A 22,406-nucleotide genomic window follows, 5' to 3' on the forward strand; every position below is an offset into this window, starting at 1 on the left:
AACCGTGATCTTGTATTGAGTTCTAAACCAGAAAAATAAATACCCAAAACAATTGCTTTAGCTATAAAGAATATTAGTGGGACAACTGGCAAAATAAGGTCTGAAGATTATATAATAGTATTCCATCAATATTAATTTCCTGGTTTTGATCATGAAATTGTAGTTATATAAGAGAACGACCCTGTTTTTAGGAAAACACACTGAGGTATTTTTAGGAATAAAGTGGCACATGTCCACAATTTATTCTTCAAACCACCCAAAAAAAAAAAGGAAGAAAGAAAGAAAATTATGCAGAGACTGATAAAGCAAGCATGGAAAAATGTTAACATTTGGGGAATCCGGTGAAGGGTATACAGAAATCTTTGTATTTTATTTTTGCAACTTTTCTGTTATTCTGAGTGTTTTTCAAAATAAAAAGAAAAGTAAAATAAGATTCAATAATGAAGTAATAATCTGACTAAAAATGTAAGTAAAATTTGACATAACTAGACTGAGAAGATAGGGGTATAAGAGAGCAAAACTCACATCTACCATAATAGGAAGTCAGCAGATGATGTCTAAATTCAATATAGTTAAGAAGAGCAGTATAAGAATAGTACACCAGACAATAGAAATATTAGATATTTTATATATAATTAGAAATATGGTAGCACACCAGAAGAACAGTGGAAAAAAAAAAAGAAAAGTAGTTGCTTTGAGAAATGGAACTGGTAATTACAGAAGAATGAGGCACGGACCTGGCTATTTTCTGCTACCATAGGTCTTTTAGAATTATTTAGTTTTTAGTACTTAGTATTTTTAAACTATTATTTACTATTATTTAATTTTCAGTATTTTTAAAAAAAGCGTTATTTAATTATTTACTTTGTGTGAACTACAGACATATGCTACTTTTGGAACCACTGGGTAGATGAATCTAATTCTTGGGGGCCCAGCTCCCCAGGAAGGCATGAAGTCTCTTCAGCCTACCTTTTTTTTTTTTTTTTTTTTTTGCGGTACGCGGGCCTCTCACTGTTGTGGCCTCTCCCGTTGCGGAGCACAGGCTCCAGATGCGCAGGCTCAGCGGCCATGGCTCACGGGCCCAGCCGCTCCGCGGCATGTGGGATCTTCCCAGACCGGGTCACAAACCCACGGCCCCTGCATCGGCAGGCGGACTCTCAACCACTGCGCCACCAGGGAAGCCCCAGCCTACCTTTTATGAATCCCACCTGCAGCAATGGCATCACATTATACCAACAGGTTTAAGTGAGCTGTTACATCCAAGCTACAGGATGTACGAGGTGGGAACGGCTATCGAGACCTCTGGCTCTGACACACTCACTCTGGAGATGAAATGCTGAGCCCCGGAGGCAGAGGGTGAGCCAGCTGAGGCCCTTGGAGGCTCTGGCTTACACCCCGCCTGACACTGTAGCACGTCACGCTGGATGGAGGCTATGTCCATGCCAAAGAAGCCACTCAGCATACAACACGTGGGCTGACAGCCCTGGGCCTCGAGGGACAACTGGGGCCCAGAACCCTCAGCCTCCTGTACCTGTCCTAGAGGAGCATGGGGCTCCACTTACCTCCCCCTGGATCCCCACCAGGCTGACGGTCGTCTGGGACCCAAACACACTCCAAGCCATAAGAAGCAAAATGCTAAATTAAATTCTCCATCAGTAATGAAAAAACTCAAGGTTTATAAACTCCGGGAGGGAGAGGAGCCTGGGGATGGAGAGGAAGCTATATATGGCCCCGCCACGGGACGGGGGAAGTGGAACTTCTCCCTGAACCCTCCAGGGGGTAGGGTGCAGGCCAAGAGGAAAAGTGAGGGTCTTTTGGGAACACAAGAACATATGTAATGCTTTAATCATCAGACAAGGTCTTTCCTCTAGAGGCACCCCAAGAGTGGGTCAGGGGGTTACAGGGTTGGGTCCAGAAGGATGGCAGAGCCTCCTCTCCTGTTTCACAGGAAGTGGGACCGCGAGGCTCAGAGGTAGGACATGATCGCCTGTCCCTGGGCCAGGGCTCTGTCCTCATCAGCCCTCTGCTCCCAAAGTCAGAACACCGAAGCTCAGAAGGAAAGGCCAGAATTGTTTTCTGGACAGATCTCAATGTTTAGCTTTTCCACAGTCTGTGCTGAGCCTGCAACTACGTTGCTGTTATTATTTATAGTCTATTTAACATCAACTTTTGATTATTCCCTTTGTAGACAGAAGTTAGTGTTTGTTGTTTTATCCCCAGGTCAGCTTCCTCTCGCCACTAACTATGCCTCAGGGTCATTGCCGGCTGCCTACAGGCTCTGAGCCCAGGGACAAACTCCCTTCACCATCAGCTACTGCCCAACACACAGTGGGTGACAAATCCGCTACACACACAGCAATGTCATCCAAAGAGAAGGAACAGGTGTAACTAGCCCAGAGCTTCCCCCCATCTCTAAATAAAGGCTGCCTCCACACACACACACAAAAAACCAAAGGGGCTTCCCTGGTGGCGCAGTGGTTGGGAGGCCGCCTGCCGATGCAGGGGACGCGGGTTCGTGCCCTGGTCTGGGAAGATCCCACATGCCGTGGAGAGGCTGGGCCCATGAGCCATGGTCGCTGAGCCTGCGCGTCCAGTGGCTCTGATCACCTGCAAAGGCACAGCATCACTGGGGGCTCTGCTGAGGTTTCTACCTTTGACGGTGAGGTAATGACACCACCCCCCCAAAACCAGGAACTCTAATCCCCAGGGGCTCACCCAGAGCTGTTGGCACGGCTAGTGCCAGGATCAGGTGCCAGAGTCTGGGGGACTGGGTCGTTCCTAAATCATTCAACCCTCTGCAAATCCCCATCCTTGGTTGTCAAAGAGGGCAAGATTCTTTGTCCACCATTTGAGCAAAATAATGGTAAAGAACAAATAAACAACCAAAATTTTGTCAGCAAATAGAAGGGGATAGGTGATGTCAATTACCAGAGAAATTATCAAGAAACTATTAAGATAGACAACACAACTGGTATAAACATGAAAATTGCTAAGAGGCTATATCTTACTTGTTCCCAACACTAAAGAAATGCCAATTCTGTGACAAAGCAGAGGTGTTAGCTGACACTACAATGGCCAGCACACTGCAATACAAATGGATCAAGTCAATATGTTATACGCCTTAAACTTACACAATGCTACAGGTCAAATATATCTCAATTTTAGAAAAAAAGAAAAAAAACAAATTTATTAAGAGCCAACTGCCTGCAAGTAGGTCCTCAGGCCCGGCTCTCAAACTTGAGCAGGCATCAGAATCACCTGGAGGACTTCTTCAAACGCAGATCGCTGGGCCCTAACCCCAGAGTTGCTGGTTCAACAGGAGTGAAGGGGAGTCTAAGAATCTGCATTTCTATCAAGTTTCTGGGTGATACTGAGGCTGCTGGTCTGAGGAACACACTTTGAGAACCCAAGCGTTTTCAGTCCCCAGGATTTGGAGTGTGTTGTGCGGGGAGAGGCATGTAAGTGTGGGAGAGACACATGGGCATCCCAGTGATGTGGAGGGCAGCCCTTCTCTAGGGATATATTAAGTGCTCGAGGAGCCCAGAAAAAGCAAAAAAGGAAGTGGGTTGTTAGAGAGGGCTGCATAGAGAAGGTGACCTTCAAGGAGTCTTTGAAGAACAGGTAAATGGCAGGTAGGCGAATGTAGCTGGAAGGCCATTTAAGGCAGGGGACTGGTGCTGCTGGATCAGGACCCGCTAACTAGCCATAAGGCTAGAGCACAAGGTGGGACGTCACAGGAGAGAAGCCTGAGAGGCCGGCAGGCACTGGGGTTAAGGGAAAGGCTGTGATTTTTCCCCATAGGCCTGGGGAATCATCGAAGGAGTTTTAAGCAGGGCAATAGGAAGTCTGGTAAAACCTTTACCTTTCTGGGTCTATTTGTCTGTGTAATGTGGTGATGGGCAGAAGGTCTGGGCAGGCCTTTTCCAGCCCTGACATGCAGTGATTCCATGGGGGCAGGGGACAGGGCATGGTACCATCCAGTCAGTGGCCTCACCCTGTCGGCAGCCCCTTGCAAGCTCAGGGGCCCAATGGTCACTCACACTTGCTTGGTCTATCTGTCCATCTGCCGCCTCCAGAATCCTGGCCAGCCTGGGAAGTGGAGACAGACAGCTGGAGGTGTCACACACATTGCTAATCTCTCCTGGGCCCATTCCCCCTCCCCCCTGGCTTGCAGAGCCAAGCGGCCTGGGACTGTGCAGCGGCTCACAATGGAAGGAAGAGGGTGTAGGAGGGAGGTCCCCGGGCTGACCCTGGTATTGTTCTTGGGCCAGAAGAAAGCTTCCTCCTGCCTGGCCACTGCAGTGCTAGAAAAGACGCCGGCCGGCCAGCAAGAGTCAGCGCGTCCTGGGGGGGGGCGCCTGCCGTCGGGGCAGCCTGGGAGCCGGGGCCCATTCACAAACGCCTGCAGGAGAGCACGTAGCCCTGTCCGCCCCGCCCCCTCTGCCCTGCCGGCGGCTGCTCCCAGCGAGAGGAGCTGGGGTTAACGAAAATAACCGGCTTCTCCGCCAGGAAGGAGAACGAGACCAGAAATGGCACCCTGGCTAATAAAGGAATAATGGATGCTTCACACCCTCAGCGACACCTTCCTCCTCCCCCGCCTCAGCTGCTCCTTCCACCGCCCAAGGACAGAGCAGGAAGGTGCTGGACCAGGGTGCAACCTTGTTGAACCGGGACTGGTCCAAGTCACCAGGACCTTCCCGAGACGGCTGGGGTGTTACACCAGCCCTGGAAACTGCTCTAGGAACAGATGGTGGGGCTGCACGTGGGGTAACCCCGCTCACCCTGGGCTTTGGGGCCCCTCCTGGAAGGACCACTGGGTCACTGGGGTGGGTGTGTGCATGAGGGTGGCCCTGCCTCTGAGCAATGGTAGCCAGGGCCACCCCGCAGGCCAGCTTAGGGCCTTTTCTCAGCCTGGGCTCCTGGTACCTCTGCTGGCCTCCCCCTCCCAAGCCCAAGTCATTCCGGGGTTGGGGGTGGGTGGGTAGAGCAGCTCTTGCTGTCTGTGAGATGTCCTGGGCCCAGCAGAGGTCATGAGGGAGGCCATCTTCAGTCTGGCCTTGCTTGGGCCTGCTACTCCCCCACCCTCCCCCATCCAACTGATCAAGCCCTCTGTCCCTCAGCAAAGGATTCTGGGTACGGTCTGGCCCAAAGCAGGGCATGGACCAGATGACGTCTCTACTGGGGGAAGGTCCTCTTTTTAAGGGACCCTGGCCTGTCCCTAATGAAGCAACGAAACGTCCTTCCTCGGCTACTGTGGGAAGATGTGTACAATCTTAGGAATTCCTTAGAGGTCCCAGGAAGACAGCGCAAGGATTGGTCAGGCCTTAGGATTTGGCCCTTGGCTTCCTAAATCCTCCTTCCATCATACATATCTCTGCTCAAGAACGTTCAGTTGAGTCCCTGTTTGGTCAGGTTCCAAGGCCTCGAGCACCCGCACCGACTGCTCTCTCTGCTGTTGGACACGTCCCTTCAGGACTCCGGGACTCCCCCGTTCTCTGTGGCCTCCATTTCTTCTGAACCACTGCTTGCTTAGTTCTGCAGCCCTAATGCCATACCTTTGCTTTTCTCTCTGTGAAACAGCAGGAGAACCTCAAAACTGGCCTACAATGAAGTCCTCCAAATGCCCACGAAAGCCCTCAGGACTGGGATGGTGGGATGGTGGTCTATTCATCTAGGACAATTTCACCAAGCAGGTGAAACTTGACAGGGCCGTGAAAGAGCAGGGAGATTGGACAAGGGAGAGGTAAGGACGCACGAGGTCTACGGGGCACACAGTCTTCGAGATCTCTGTCTTCGTAGGAGCTGGGGAAACACAACCTAATCTCTATCCCTCCACCTGCAACTGCCGCCCCCAAATCACAGGAGGGACGTGTGGATGGTTCCCGTCTTGTCTGTCAAGCTCCCCAGTTCTGTGCTTGCTTCCACGTGTAACTGAGCTACTTAGTAAGGCCACTTCACACCTGTAGAGTGTTTTTTGGTCATTATACAACCTGGTTTATATTGTGACCCTCAGCAAAGCCTTGCAATGAAAGTCAAACCCGTATATGATCCCATGTTACAGCTGAAGAAATGGGAGCTGGAAGAGAATCATTTTGGATGAACTCCAAGATGTTCTGCGTGTAGAACCGAAGGCCTCTCGGATGACAAGTGAATGAACTTGTTTGTCACCTGTTTTAACTCTCAGGGCTTTTTTTCTGTTTATCAGTGTTTATCAATCTTTTCCTGTAAAGGGCCAGATCGGATATATTTAGGCTTCGACGGTGGTCGACGGTGGTAGGGTCCACATTGCAGCTACTCGACTCTGCTTCGTAACACAAACACAATCACGGCCAGTGAACAAATGAATGGGCGTGGCCATGTGCCAATAAAACTTTATTTGCAGAAACAGGCTGGAGGGCTGGACTTGGTCTGCAGACCACAGTTTGCCCACCCCTGTCTAAGACCCTAACTGTGCTACGGATAATTGAGGCTGTCCTATAAGGGAGGCAGATGTTTCCGGGACGCCCTAGAGCCAGAAAGCACTTGCCACCTCCAGTCCCCCCTCCCTGCATTCTGCCCGCACCCCGAGACTGTGAGAACCTGGTCCAGACTCAGCCAGTCGCCCGCTTCCCAGGAACTTTCCTAGCTGTCCCCAACAAAACTCTTCATGCCCCAAATAATAATTTCTTGTAAAAATACTCCCAAACAACAAAAGTAAAAATAGGCTGGCCTCACAGCACACACTGCCTATGCCTTGCTACCTGGTGGTCTCAGACAGGAAACCATGGATCGAAGAAGTCCTGGTCTCCTCCTTTATTGTATGGGCACCTATTTTTATCCTGAGGGAGGAAGCACCGGGTGGGTGGGAGGGTGGCCAGAGAGCAGAGGGGCTCTCCTAGGTGAGCACCCCTGCTCAGAGCCAGGGCAGGATCTGGAGTCGGCAGGGGTTGGGGAGAGGCCCCTGGAAACCTTTCCGATTAAAAAAAAGGAAAAACATCTCTTCCTCTGTCAAAGGTGTCAGTAGGGGCTCCTCTCTCCCTCACCCCACCCCCTCCTCCTCTCTTTCCATTTTTAGTGCCTACAGCAGTAGAGAAAAAAAAAAAAAAGAAAGATGTCCATTTTCTTGTTCTTGCTTATTAAGGAAATGACATTCACCCCTAACTTGCTGTACGTGACTACAGTCACCTAGAATTAGAAAATCGTTTTCCATCACCTCTTCCTCCTCCGTCACTCCTTACAAAGGAGCGCCAGGATGCCTGAATTCCAATCCCACTCCCCCATTTGTAAGCCATGTGATTTGGGGCAGGTATTTGATCTCGGTTTTTTTGTCTGCAAGATGACGATAATAGTAGTACCTATACTCCACAGGGCAGTTACGAGAATTCAGAGATGATACGTGCGGACACGTAGCTCAGATGGTACGCGATTTACGTGAGCCCCTGCGAAGGACTGTGGGGTGCTGGGGGTGAGTCCCTCTGGGATAGGAGCAAGTCAGGGCTCATTTAGTCACTCACCTAATATTTAATGAGCACCTATATGAGCCCGCATGGAACGTAACATTCCAGTGGAGGAGGCAGACCACAAAAATAAAGCATGCGTGCGATGATCACTATGGAGAAAAATTAAGTGGGGGTGGGCTGGGAATGGAGAATACGGAATGGGGGTGACATCGGACCAGAGACAGCATCGTCTGTAAAAGGAGATCAGTAACAGCACACCCTCCACAGGGACGATGTGAGGATAAGTAAGATAAGAAAAAGAAAGCACCGTCACAGTTCCTGTAGCCTGGAAGGCACTTAGCCAGTGTTTGCACTGTGTTGCACTCATTCATTGCTAGATGCTCATTATAGGGACATTAGGAGAATTGCATGTCCTGGTTCACTGAAAAGGCAGCGGCCCCTGCGTTTGAACTCAGTCCATCATGACTAAGACAATGCCTGGCCCACAGAAAGATGCCCAGTCAATCCTGGTGGGCTCAGTCAATGAAGTCAGACTGGACCCCCCATGGGACCAAGACGGGACATGAAGCAGGATTTGTGGAAGGGGGCAGGCCTGGGGTTGTGAGGGGGACTTAGTTTTTACATGATTTTAATAATCCTCATGCCTGTGAGTTAGCATATCCTGGAAGTTCCAGACGACTTGGCCACAGGGCTGGTATAGCTCTAGGGAATGATAAAGTCACTCCTTCCCATCTGGAGGGCTGGGAATTGGGCTTCCAGCCGCTTCCATCCAGTGTGGGGCAGCCCCTTCCCACCAACCCTGAGTCCACACTGCAACAGCGCCACCTGCTGGAGGAACAAGGCTGCTCCCGCATCTGCCACCGCTTTTATTCCTACGAGCACTCAGTGATTTTCATTCTGAAAGCTCACATGTCCCTCAGATTCCTGGCGGGTGGGGTGGGGTGTTTCTCACCCTGTCTTTATTCGGGGCCAAGCGGGTAAATGGGGTGCTTAACCCCAGGCCTCACTGTCCCCCTCCTTTAGCTGGTCTCCTGTCCTCACTCTGGGTCCCATGTGAAGAGAGTACATGGGCACATCCAGGAGGCCAGAAATCCCACTCGACTTAGCCATGTTCTTTGTTCCATGTGCGCGCCATGCCGACCTCCCATCGGTGGGCCTACACGTCATGTACTGCACTAAACTAGGTCAGTCACCAGCGGATCAGAGCAACGGACCTGACCAGGTCAGGGGGAGCTCATAATTAACTACTGCAGACAGACACAGAATTTAGTTTCAAAATTTCCTAACAGGAAAACAAAATAAGTTGGGTTATGCAGTTCCCACTGTCAGACAAAAGACGGCAGGCGAAACGTCTCTGACAGAGAATTCAAAGAAAAACGATCAAAATGTGTCCTTTCAGAAAGCCTTAGGCAAGACATGAGATAACTCAACAACAATGTCTTTCAACTGGCCTTTTGTTTAAAAGGCAGAAGCATCCAGGGCCGTGTGTGGAATAAAGAGGCAGTATTTCTGCAGGGGCCTGAGGAGACGCTGAGGAGAAACTGTTCAAGTCACCACACCTCAGGGGGAAGGAGCCCAGGGTGGTGTCTAGGCTGGAGGTCTTGGGCCAGAGGGGAGGAGAGGGGAGCGCAAGGGGAGAGCAGAACCCATTCAGATTCGGTTCCCTTGTCTTGCACTGAACTCAGTCAAGTTTATGGGGCTCCATCAATCCCCTCAGCACCGCCTGCCAGCCCCTGTCCTGCCAACGGCAGAAGCCAGCACTCTGTAATTCTCTAAGCCCCACGCCGGCGGGTCTCTCCCCTGCAGGCCCAGGTGAAACCGTCTGGTGCGGGGAAGGCCACCAGCACGCCTCACTCCGTGGGGTGAGCACCCTCCTTGTCTGTGCAGCTGATAGAGGCTTAATGGGTGTGCCCACCTGGGAGCTGCCATGTGTTCCCAGGGGTGTGAGGATTGGAGGGGGGGGCGGTCCCTGGAGGAATGTCAGGCCTGTGCATGGCAGGGGACACCTGGACCAAACAGGTACTTCCTTCACTTGTGCGGTTGCCTCCTTCACTGCCTCATCTTCTCCCTTGTTCTGGGGAGAAGGCCTGAGCCTGGAGGTCCTGCGTCATTTTGGGGATAATGTTAAGCACCGTATCTGCATGCTGAGCACCAGCAAGGCAAGGACACCTTTGGCTGCTAGGGACAAGGGACCTCCCGTTGCAAATGTGACTGCGGAGTCTCCAGAGCGGCGCGCTGGTGCCCTCTAGTGGGAGCAGATCACGGCGCAGCCATCCGTCCCTCTGCACCTGCCATACCTGACCCTGGGGCCACCCTGGGAGCGGGATTACAAATGATGGGGGCTGGAATGTCCACATCACTGCCAATACGGCAGGCTGGCCAACGGCCTTCCACGGTTCACAACAGAGGTGCCAAAAATGCAGGCGGCACCCCCAGGATTCCATTCTAAGCCCAGTTGTATAGGTGTCAGCTTCTGCCCTGCCCTGTGGCTTCACCGCCTGAAACCATGATGGATGTCCTCCTGAATCCATGTTACCACGTTCAGGGACTCCAGCTGCCCTTCCCAATCAGAGCTCTTGGGGAGCAAAGCTAGCTTCAGCTCACCTGAGGCTGCTGCGTTTGGGGATGCTGAAATCTGGCTTCTGGCTGTCACCCAGCCCAGCTCACTCGCTCTTCCCTCTCAACTATCACTACAGGGAGGCAGACCTTGGGGACAGTCACCAGCATCAGCCTTTACTGACCAACTAAACGCCTCTTATGGGTGGAGAACTGTGCCTGGCGGATGTGGGTACCTACTGTCTGCCCTGCTGCCTCAGGTTCTTGGGTGGCTCCAGGGACCTGAGTCCCAGCAGTGGGGCTCCTGGATTTATTGCCCACTGTGCAAATACAACCAGGTGGGACCACCAGGGATCGAGTCCTTGGCTTTGGCTGGAGGGGGCCGTGGACAGGCACCCAGGTATCAGCAGCTGACCTCTGACTGAGGCACTCCCACCGAGGACCACTCACTGTGACATGTGCCCCATGTGTGGCTGCCAGTGAGAGACAGGCTAGCGCTCCCAGAGATCTACAACAGGCATTAAGTTGGAGGCCCCCAGGGGCCCTCGGCTCCTGACGCAGACATTCTTTCAAGCCCCAGGCTGCAGACACTGCATGGCACTGGAGAGGCAGATGGAGCATTCAGGGAGGGGACCAGACTTCCCTCTACAGGGACGCTGACCTGGGCAAGGCACCAGCGTTCGCGCAGGCGTTGATAGCTGCAACTCTGCTCTACTGTCATCAGAGCACATGTCTCATTTCTCTTCGAGACTGTGCCCCTCCTGGCAACTGTATCTCATGCAGTTCTCTCTCTCTCTCTAAAAGGCTGGTGCAAAGCCCCTGTCCATGAAGAAGAGTTAGGCGGACAAGTGAAGGAAAGAGGAAATCGGGGCAGAAGCACCCTTGCTGACCCGACTGCCTCTTTCTCCGCCAGTCCCTTTGCCCTTGGATGGGGTCATGGGACTAGTTCTGTCCAATGGGCTAAGTACAAATGATACTTCTGGGTCAAAGCATTTGAGACCCAGATCATGACCCTCCAGCTCTCTCTTTGTCCCTGCCAGGGCCACCTGGGTACTGTGGGTTGAGATGGTAGGGCCACAGAATGGAATCCAACTGGACCTTTGAGCCCCTGCTTTGGAAAGGAGCTGCCCTGGAGGGTAGCTGGACCCTCCGCAGAAATCTCAGGAAGTGACAAATAATATCCTGCGTGTGGGGCCTCCGAGATTTGGGGGTTTGTTTAATATCACGCCATGGCCTATAGTATCTGAACACAGCAGATGATTGAAAAATTCTGTCTTGTTTAAAAAAAAAAAAAAGATATACGCCCCAGTTATCACACCAACAAGAGCATAATCAGGTTCATGTCAAAGTTCTGCCGGGAAATGATGGTAGAAACTCATAGGCAGAAGGATGGACTGAACGTTAAGACAAATATCCGCCTCTTTTCTTCTGGGTGAAAGAACTGGAGAGCAGGTGGGCAACGAGCTTCAGGCCAACCTTCTCCCTGTGTCCTCCTATTTTTGTTCCTTCCTGCCTCCAGGAGGGGAGGGGAGGCTCTAGGTTTCTTTCTTCTCCTCAAAGCCTGACTTCTGTCTAAGACAGTCTCTAGGAAGCCCACTCATCTCCGCTCAGGCCCTTGACGGCTGTGGATGGGCTGGGGTCCCCACGCTATGGGTAGGGCTTCCCTCCCATTCAGCAGTCTTCAGCTGGGAGCATGCTGTCTCCCAGATGTATTTGGAAATGGGAGGTGTTTTTGGTGGTCACCGTGACTGTCCTCTCCCCACTCTCCTCAGTGGTTGAAACTGGGAACATTAAATACCTGTACGTATTGGACAGGTCCACACAATTAAGATCTGTCCCGCCCCAAATGCCAATAGCTAGGCTAGCTGACCCTGAGGCCCCAAGGCCAAACAACGGAACCAGCCAGCCCTGTCTAGAACACTAGGAAAATTCAGAAAACAAACACCCTGACGTGCTCTCTCACCTGACCTCAAACTCTACCACCAGAGATATATGTTTTGGGACCAGGAGGCCTGTTGGCCTTGTCCTAATGGTACCACATGAAATACAAACACCCCAAAGAGACGTCAAGCCCTGAGCACAATCAACTACAACTTTTCGACTCTTGTGGATAATTTTGATAAAACTGCAGATATTCTGTGGTGCTTTAACGAATACAGATTCCTGGGTACGATCGGTGGGCGTGGTCACCCGCCTCCAGGATGGCCCCCAATGACCTTGCCCCCTGATAGTCACACCTTTGTATAGTTCCTTCTACGTTGTACCAGGGTTGGTCTGTGCAATCAACGTATATAGCTTGTGGCACGGTGAGAGGATGTCACTTCCCAGATGAGGTTAAAAAAGATTGGGACTTCTGTGTTGGAAGCTCTCCACTCTCTCACCCATGATATGTCTATGTCTGTCTATCTGTCTCTCTTCCTTCCTCCCTCCTTTTGGCGGAAGCCAGCTGCCATGACGTGCCACTCAAGCAGCTTATGGAGAGGCTCATGTGAATGAAGACTTCTGCCAGCAGCCAGGGCAGAATCGAGTCCCCTGCCCTCTGCCATGGCAGGGAGCCACCATGGTAGTGAGTCCTCCAGCCCCGGTCCAGCCTTCAGATGACTGCAGCCCCAGATGACACCTTGATCACAGCTTTGTGAGAAACCCTGAGCCAGAACCACCTGGCTAAGATGCTCCCAGATTCCTGACCCTCAAAAACGGTGTGTGATAACAAATGTTTATTGTTTTAGGCTGCTAAATTTTGAGCAACTTATTACACAGCAATAGATAACTAATACAGTGGATCTAGGGTAGGACCCAGAAAGCTGTAGATCTGCTCAGGGACTTGTCTGTTGGTAGTTTTCTGAGGGCAAAGCTGGTTCAAAGTGTTGGTGTGTGTGAGTATCAAAGCCCGTCCCCTGTGTGGATCCTGACTGGGCATGGAGACCAGAGGTGTAGGTTTCCACTCCCGGCACCTCTAAGAGCTGATGTCTCACGCAGTCCCTAGAGACCAAGAATGTTTGCTGATGGATCGTTTCTGAGAGAGAGAAAACCCTAGAATATGCAACCTGAGCGGGACCTTGGTCAGATGATTTTCAAAATCTGTTCAGTAGTGGAACCATATCTTCAAATGAAACCATTTGTAGAAGACTGGTTTAGAGACACGGGCTGAGCTGTTCTGGGCGAGCCTGCGTGGGGGTCCCCTCGAGCCTGCTTCTTCAGCCACCCCACTCCCCACTCCAGGAGCACCCCTGAGATGCCTCTGGAAAATCCCAGAGCTTTACAGGTTGCAAACCTCTAATCTAGTTCAACTGTGCCATTTTACTGATGAGTAAACCAAGGCCCACAGAAGGGAGGTCACTGGCACGTCTGTGGCAGACGCCTATCCTTTGACTCTCGTGACCTCTGATGCAATCTTTCTGCACTCCTTGGGTTGCCGCTCAGGACAAATGCACAAGGTGGAGATGAGGTATAGGAAATAGCTCCCTCCCCCACCTCCTAAGAAAGTGGGGAGCCCCAGAGCCCGTCCACCAGCAGAGGGAGCTCCTCCTACGTGCCAGGCAGTGTTTTCAGTGCTTCACGTGAACGCATGTGCTCAATCTTCCAGACAATCCTAGAACGCAGATACCGTTATTATCCTATTTCACACAGGAGGAAGGAGGCAGAGCAAGGTAAGGAACTCGCCCGACCCCTTGGCTACTCAGTGGCACGGCCAGGATGCCATGGTGTCCAGACACCAAGCCCTTAACCCCTGCACTCCGCTGCCTCCCCCAGGTAAGGGCCTGGCTCCCTCTCCCTTCCAGCGGGAGTGAAAGGGCCTCTGTTGTGCTCCCCAAGGAGCTGGGAGGCAGTCACCCAACAGGAGATGTGGTCACACCTGTAACTTTTCCGGCCAGGATGCCCCAGGCTTCTGGCTCAAAGGCCACGGAGGGGTCAACACCTCTCCTAAGGCAGGGGGCTCCTCACCTAGGTCAGTGTCTCTCAAATGTACTTTTTCTATCAATCGCGAATGCTGTAGGCATTTAGGGATGGAGCGATAGAGTAGCGATTGCTGAGTACTTTACCTTTATATTAGCTGTGAGAACTTAGTACAGATCCAGGCCAGAGGGTATTTCATTAGCCGACACTCTGTGCCTTTGACCTACACATCACGGCCTAGACCTTATTGATTATTTTTCTCTCGAGCATAGGAAAGTTGCAAGAACAGTGCAAAGAGCCCCTCCCCCCACCCCCCATCCCCCTCACTCAGGTTTCTCTCTCCCTCTGTGGACCTACACATTCATTATCATTCATCTTTTTCTAAAGCATCTGAGGACACGCTGCAGACATGAGCCCACATATCTCGCAAATATTCCAGTGTGTGTTTCTCAACAACAAGGACACTCACCTAGCTAACCATCATATAGCCCCCTAAATCAGGACACTTCTAGCCAAGAAACACTACTGCCACAGACCCCAATTCACATTCTCCCACTGTCCAACAAGGTCTCTATTTCTTTATGGTCCAGGATCTCAAAAAGGAATACATATTGCATTTAGTTGTCTGCGTCTTCAATCCCCTTCAATCTGGGAGATTCCTCAGTCTTTCACGTCCAAGCAGTTTTAGAAGATGGCCTTTCCATTTGGTTCCTCAGGACCAGAGGCAGGCTGTGCTTTCTTGGCAGGAAAACCCCAGAAATGATGCTGGGCTTTCTCCGTGCAGCACATCAGGTGTCCACTCACCCCACACTAATGATGTTAACCCTGATCACCTGGTCAGGTTGGAGCCTGACAGGTTTCTCCACCATCAAGTCATCACACTTTCCCTTATAATGAGGTGAGCCCTACATGTGCCCCAGCCTGGTGCCTGGTGAGTTTCCAGTCTGCAAGGCAGGGAGGAGTCCAAAGAGAGCCAGGTGGTCTCAATGAGTTAAGGGGACAGAGTTCAAAATTCAGGGAGTCCAAGGCCACTAGAATTTGGAAGGCAGAGTAGCAGAGAGGAGAGAGCTGCACACAGAGAGAAATCCAGAAATGGCAGCCCCTTGAGTCTTTGGCCAATTTGTGCATGTATGTGAGGAAACTTCCAGGGCTGGTGAAAAGCTACCTGCAACAAACTGATGGAGTAATCCCCTAAGAGCACACACGGCTGGAAATAGTTTGTATTCCCAGCTGACGTGGTGGAAATACCTCCTAGGACATAAAGCACTGAGTGGCAACTTCAGAAGGCTATTGACCCAGTAGCAGAGCAAACTTTGCTCTAAAGGCTTCCCACCTAACAAAGCTTAAAAAGCAAGCCTTGAAAGGATCAAACTCTTGAAGTACCTTAACTGTGTCCTGGAATAAAGTTCCAAATATTTTAATTAATAATAATAATATCCAACACCTTAAAATTCCTAATATCTTGCATCTAATATAAAATTACCAAGCATGCAAGGAAAAACACAACCCATACCCAAGAGAAAAATCAGTTAACAGAAACAGACTGTGAAATGACATGGATGACAGAATTGGTAGAGAAGGACATTACAACAGCTACTATAAAATATTCCATATGCTCAAGAAGGTAGGAGAAAGCATGAGCATAAAGAGGAGAGAAATGGAAGATAACCAAAAAAAAAAAAAAATCCATAACTGAACTTCTAGAGATGAACAATATAATATCTGAAATGAAAAATATACAGGACAGGATTAACAGTAGATTAGACACTGCAAGAAAAGATGAGTGAACTTGAAGACACAGCAATAGAAACTATCCAAAATGAAACACAGAAAAAAAGACTAAAAAAAAAGCAGAGCTTTGGTGAACCATGGGAAAATATGAAGAAGTACAGCGTGCATATAATTGGAATTGCAGAGTGTGGGTTCTGGGGGAGGTGAGGAAGATAATGGCTGAAATTTTTCCAAATTTGATATAAACCTACACTGTAAACCTACAGATGCAAGAAGCTCAATAAACTCCAAGTGGAAGAAACATAAGGAAAACCCAGCCCAAGTCACATCCCAATCAGATTGCTGAGGCCTTGACTGTTCATTCTATTGCCTCCCATGAATAGGCCCAAGGCATAAACACTCAGCCAAAAAGTGGGTAAGTCCTGCAGGGAGCTGGAAGAGAAGAATGGATGCAGCTGACATAGCCAGACAGACCGGGAAGAGAGAGGAGCGCGTGATGTGGTGAGTGCAGTGCGTGGCAGGTCACGCGGGGCAGGATCGGTCATGGAGGAGGGTTTGCTGCTCCCCTCCTCTGCAGGAGGCCTAGCCTCATTCCCGGAAGCAGCTACACTCCTACGGCTTCTGCCCAAAGTCCAGCACCAGAAGCATCTAGGGACCTAGATTTGCTGTCTCTTTGCTGAGTAATCCTCTTGTCCTGGAGCCCGGCCCGATTCAGGGAAAGGAGTCCAATCAATGACAAAACCAGCAAGCACAGCAGACACCTGGAGGCTGGCAGGACAACTCCACATTTCAAAGGCCTAAAAATAGCCCTGACCACATTTGAAACCATGACAGCCCTGCCAGTCCCACCGGAACACGCTGCAGGTTGCCTCACCTCAGACGTTTCAGGTCAAGGGACAAAAGCTTCCCAGTTTGCCGAGTTGCCAGTGCATGGGCCATTTCATCCACGTCAGGTCTGCCACCAGCACCTGTGGCACAGCTGAGCACAGGCTGCCACACACACATCACAGTGGGACACTTTGCACCAAGGCAGGTATCCACCCCGGCCCACCTACCACTGCAGTACATCCAGCTATACCCTGCAGGAACAGGGGCCAGTGGGAGAGTTTAGGCCCTGAGCAGGCCGAGGGCAGGGGGAGGGGTGCTGTTGGAGACTCTGCCCCTATACCTACCTGCCAGGCCGGGAGCACCTTCTCGATGTCATTCAGGTTGATTCCATCCCCATCTTCCAGCTTCCCTTTTCCACACCTGGACCAGAAAAAACATAACAACACTGAAAGGACAGCTCATTCATGCATCCTGTCCAGGCCCAGCAAGCAGGAAGAGCAGGGGTGGTCAGGAGACACCAGGTCCTACTCTCCCTCAAGGCCGAAGAATCAGCCTGTCCCACCTGGGGGAAATGGCCCTGGAGAAGTGCTCTCCTCCCTCAGGCCTGCAACACAGGCCCTTCCTTGAGGACAAAGGACTCTGTGCAGGCAGGAATGTGGGACCTGGGGTGGGGCAGAGGCACTAACAAGGCATCCATCCCCTAGGGAGGTGAAGGATACCAGAGTTCCCCTTGACCTTTCCAGGCAAAGAAGTTAAGCTCCTTGCCAATGAACGCCCCAAAGCATATCACAGATCCTGCAAAAACCCATCATTTTGCCCGGTTACACCAAGGGGAAAGCAAATGAACAGAGAGATCGAGCAACTTTCTCAAGGGCACGCAGGCCCCCAACAGGGATTCCTCCCTCCCGGGCCTGACTTTGCCAGTCCAGCAAGCCCACTCAGATGCCAATGCTTTGTCTTCATGTCCTCTGTGGGCGGGCACACCTTCAGACCACAGGTGCTGACCCCAATTCACTGGCAAAGGCCCATATCGTCCACATATTTGAGGGTGCAGACTCTGGAACTGCAGGGCTTGGAACCCCAGTGGCATCACTTACTAACTGGGTGACCCTGCTCAAGTCACTTTCCCTCTCTGTAACTCAGTTTCCTCATTTGTAAAATGGGGATAATTACTAGCGCCTAACATCACGAGGTGGTTGGAGGATTAAATTAGTTAATGTATTGAAGTGCTTAGACCTGTGCCCAGCATACAGTAAACGCTATAATAAAAGTATATGTAGAAAATAGATTATCATGGTAAATACAGGCAATAATTCAGTAAAATTATAACAAAACAAATAATAAGGTAAATATATTAGTGCTACTAGGACTGTTATATTTACTGTCATTGTTGTTATTGTTATTGGGGCAGAGCAGCAGTGCAGTGACTGATTAATAGCATAGATTCTAGAGCCAACACAGCCTCAGTTTTTCTGGGCCTCTAGATTCCTCATCTGTTGAAGGAATAACAGCTCCCACCTCCCTAAGCTGTGGTGAGTTTTAGATAATACAGGCAAGCGGTTAGAACCTGGATTGGTGTGTGCACAGTGCACGGTAAGTATCAGTTACTATTACTATTATGTATTGTTATTATTATTGTTATTACTATTATCAGGTATGGTGAGGGCTACCTGATGGGTTGGTGGCAGCATGTTCCAGTTCCAGAGTTAATGCAACTCTCAAATTTCAGAGTAATTAGTTCATTTGATCAAATATCCGCCAAGCCTCTCTCGTGTTTTTGGACCTGTCAAGTCTTCCTGGAGTCGTGGGAAATAAATCCCACGTGGTCCCCGCCCTCAGACAGCTCACAGCTCTTAGCCGAGGAGCCTATGCCCATCTACGGGGCAGTGAACCTGAGCACCAGTAGGGGGCAGCATGAGATAAGTGCTACGAAAGTCCCGTGCACAGAAGGCACCCTGAAACTCCAAGGAAGAGAAACGGGGTGGCTACAAAACCCAGCACAGCTTGGGGGAAGGGGTGGGGGATAGGATCTATGCCCCGTTCAACACACGCTTGTGTCCCTGGGGGCTCCGGCTTGGTCTGGGCCCTCCGTGTCACAGCGCGGTGGTAGTGCTCGGTGGCAAGCGAGGACGCGGAGAGGGGGTGGGGAGGTGGGACGCGGAGCAGCTCCTCCCAGAGGAGCAGCATCTAGAATAACCTGGGGCGGAGCGGGGGGAGGTGGGACGTGCGATGGTCCAGCAGAGAATCTTGCAGAGCGTCCCAGGCAGAGGGCAAAGGCCTGGGGCTAAGCGCAAGGGTGTTGCCAGCAAGGAGGGCAGGGTTCTTGCGGCTGCAGAGGGGTGGGGGGAGGGGGCCAAGGGGCAAGATGGCGCTGGAAGGCCAGGGTTGGGAGCACAGCTTGGGTTCTGGCCGGTGGAGATGGGGTGGGAGGGGTGTAAGGGGACTTCTTGCCTCTTCAGCCTCCAGCCTGGTGGTGATGTGCAGGGCTGCAGAGGAGGTGGAGAGAGGTCTGGAAACATCCAGCTGCCTTTCAACTAACAAGTCTGCCTGGTAGAGACAGGCTGGCCCGTGAAGACACCACCTGCTCACAGACATCTGTGTTCCCTGCGTGCCGGGGCAGTGGCGGGGAGGGAACTGGGGACTCTGGGGCTGACACCCCTCCCCCAGGTCATGTGAACATGTAACACGCCTCTGGCTCCAACCACCCTCGGGCACCAGCCTAATACATCATGGCACAGCCTTTCAGTCTCACCTCATCAGCCCCTGGGGTCGGCAAGGAGGGCTACTGTCCCCCTAGGCCCGCCCTGTCGGGGGCTCAGAACTCCCTGGAGGGACGGCAGGCAGGTTCCAAGGGCAGAAGGTTGCTACAGACCAGCTGAGTCACTGCTGCCAACAGGGTTTCCAAGGTAACAACCTCCACTGATTTCTGTCCCTCCGTGGAAACACGGGCTGCGGGAAGCCTTGGCAACCGAGTGGTACCCTACTTCCAAGAGCTGCTGCCGTGGCTGGGCGTATGGAGTCCATCCCCGGAAAGGCCGGGCTCCAAGGGTGACACACTTCTTGGCTTAGCGACAAAGTGGCTACAGGACGCTGCACCCAAACTCCCCAGGATCCCAGGAGAGATGGGATCTGGTCAGAGAGCCAGGCGTCTATAGGAGACCCCGGGGCACTGTCAGCAAATCTGGCCGGCTCCTCTGAGTGAGTGAGGCTGGTGGTGAGCAGTGTGGCCAGTTCCTCTGGCTCCGGAAGGAGCAAGGGCCCTCAGCACGAGGGGAGCCTTTCCTTCCCTGGATAGTCATTTGTCGCTACTGCCACACTGTGTTCTGTTAGGACGTTAATTTGTGTGAACTGGTGCAGACGCCTTTGGAAAGCCTGACCATCACTCGCTCCCCAACGGACACCTTCGGTCCATGAGGCAGTGTCATCACTTCTGTCCTTTGGGCCTCAGTTTCCCCACTGGTTTTGCCATCCATGTGCCCCCAGGGGACAAAGGAGAGATAGGCGCTTCCCAGGGAAATGCCACCTCTCTCCAGAAGGCTTCCGCAGACAGTTCATCCCCCCACGGTGCTCACTTCTCTACCCCTGCCCCCCGCCTTCACTTTATGTAACTGCACACCTGGCCCTTATGTTATACCGTGTACTCTCTGAACGTGTATGCACAGTCTCAATCATGAATGGGTTCATGTCTCTTTTTAACAGTAGAGTGAATAGAAATAATGCTTCTGGGCATTATTCTGGGACCGTATTGTATACAGTGTGTGTGTGTGTGTGTGTGTGTGTGTGTGTGTGTGTGTGTGTGTGTGTGTGTGTGTGTGTGTGTGTGTTCCTCACCATTTGGGGACCCAGCAGGACTGGTGACTGGGCTTCAGAAGTGCAAAATGCTCCTCCCTTTCCCATGGCACACAGCAAGCTCCAACTGGCTCCCACCACAGGGCAGATGGGGAGCATCGCTTCTGCAGAAAAGCAGCTCCTGAACTTGACCTGCTGAGCAAAGGTCAGCTTTCCTACACTCAGAAGTGTGGAGGGCACAGCCCTGCGCAGCCAAGCAGCTCAGGGGGAAAATGGCCCCAGAGCTGCTGAGTGAGAGGGTTGAGGGCACGGTGAGCGGGCGGCCGGGCGTGGGGCAGGGCCAAGGGAGCCCCGTGGCTGCGACTCTGCTTTGCACTATCTCCTCCTAACAGGATGCCTCCACGTTCAAGGGCAACTCCTCTCTCTACTCGAGAAAAACATCCCAAGAGTTTGGACAGAACCCTCACAGGGGCAGGACAGTGGAAAAAGGAGGTATGGGGAGAAGATGGGGTCCCCTGGGAAAGTCTGATGTGAGTGATGGGCCCCTGCCCCCCAAAATATACACGTGCACATAGTTTTACATAAAATTTTAAGGGGATTAAGCCAATTCAAGGATACTCTTGTATCCTTGAGCCTGAGCGCTGGATGGCCTCAGAAGGGCTCAAATCACAGATCTGCCCCTTGGGCAGGTACTGTACCTCTCTGAGCTTCGTTTCTCTCATCTCTGAAATAAGGATGCGAGCATCTCCCTCCCAGGTTGTCACGCTTACACTGCAGTAAAACCACTGCTGTCAAGAGGAGGGTGACCACTGGGTGTGAGTGGGGTGGGCAGAGTTAGCAGCGGGACAGGTGAGATGCAGGAATGTAGCCCATAATATCAGCTACATTTTAGCTTGAAGTGACAGGGAGACAAGGGTGGGCAGGGAAGGACTGGAAGGAAAAATAAAAGCCATGAGTATAATTAAAAGCAAAGAATGGAAAATAGCGAGTGCTGGCGAGGATGTGGAAAAATCGGATCCCCTGTGTATTGCTGTCGGGAATGTAAAACATTTAGCTGCTGTGGAAAATAGTTTAGCTGCTCCTCATAAAGTCAACACATAGAATTGCCATGTGTGATGTTGTGATTTATAATAAGATGTATCTGATTCACCTCCAGTCTTGGCAAAGAGCTCCTAAAATCTTTGGAATTACCTAAGCGGGGAGTGATCAAGGTGTCTTTTGTTATGTTAATGAGGTGAAATTTGGAAAGTCCCTAGGTCACCTGAGGATCAGAGCTGGTTGCCAGGGGAACCAACCCTGTGGTAGAAGGGGATGAACTTTTATCCCCAACCTCAGATTTCCAGGGAGGGGAGAGGGGCTGGAGATTGAATCAATCAACAGTAACCAATGATTTCATCAATTCTGCCTGTGTAGTGAGGCGTGTCTAAAAACCCAGAAGGACGGGGTTTGGCGAGCTTCTGGGCTGGTGAACACGTGGAGATTCAGGGCGAATGGTGCACCCAGAGAGAGCATGGAAGTTCTGCACCTCTTTCCCCATACTGTGTCCTACGCACCTCTTCCATCTGGCTGTTCCTGAGTTACATCCTTACATGATAAACTGTAATCAAGTAAGTAAAATATTTTCCTGACCTCTGTGAGCTGCTCAGGCAAATTAATCAAACTCCAGGAGAGGTTGTGGGAACCTCTGATTTATAGCCAGTTGATCAGAAGCACAAGTAGCAACCTGGACTTCTACTGGTATCCGGTGCTGTATCCAGGGAGACAGTGTCAGAATTGAATTGAATTACAGGACACCCAGCTAGTGTGGAAGAATTGCTTGTGGATTTGGGGAAAAAAATACACACACATCAGAACTGGTGTCAGAAATTAGCCATGTGACCCAACAACTCCACTCCCAGTCAAAGACCCCGAAAGAATTGAAAACAGAGACTCAAACAAATACTTATACATGAATGTCCATAATAGCATTATTCACGGTAGCCAAAGGATGGGAACAACGCAAATGCCCATCAGCAGACAGATGGATAAACAATGGAATGTTATTGTGAAAAGGGTTGAAGTCCTGATATAAGCTACAGCGTGGATAAGCCTCAAAAATATTATGCTGAGTGAAAGAGGCCCAACACGAAGACCACATATGATTCCATATATATATATATATATGTA

At 51.1% G+C, this 22,406-nt stretch overlaps 1 protein-coding gene across 4 annotated transcripts in view; it reads right to left on the reverse strand.

Annotated features, from left to right (window-relative positions):
* The window catches only part of CTIF (cap binding complex dependent translation initiation factor), a 308,260-nt gene that overhangs the window by 173,870 nt on the left and 111,984 nt on the right, over positions 1-22,406 (reverse strand). For all 4 annotated transcript variants that reach the window (XM_079942099.1, XM_079942097.1, XM_079942098.1 and 1 more), the window contains exon 6: positions 16,796-16,871. In XM_079942099.1, coding sequence (XP_079798225.1) covers positions 16,796-16,871 — 76 coding nt within the window. The remainder of the gene's footprint in view (positions 1-16,795; positions 16,872-22,406) is intronic.

The sequence above is a fragment of the Stenella coeruleoalba genome, assembly GCF_951394435.1.
Source record: "Stenella coeruleoalba genome assembly, chromosome: 14".
Lineage (NCBI taxonomy): Eukaryota > Metazoa > Chordata > Mammalia > Artiodactyla > Delphinidae > Stenella > Stenella coeruleoalba.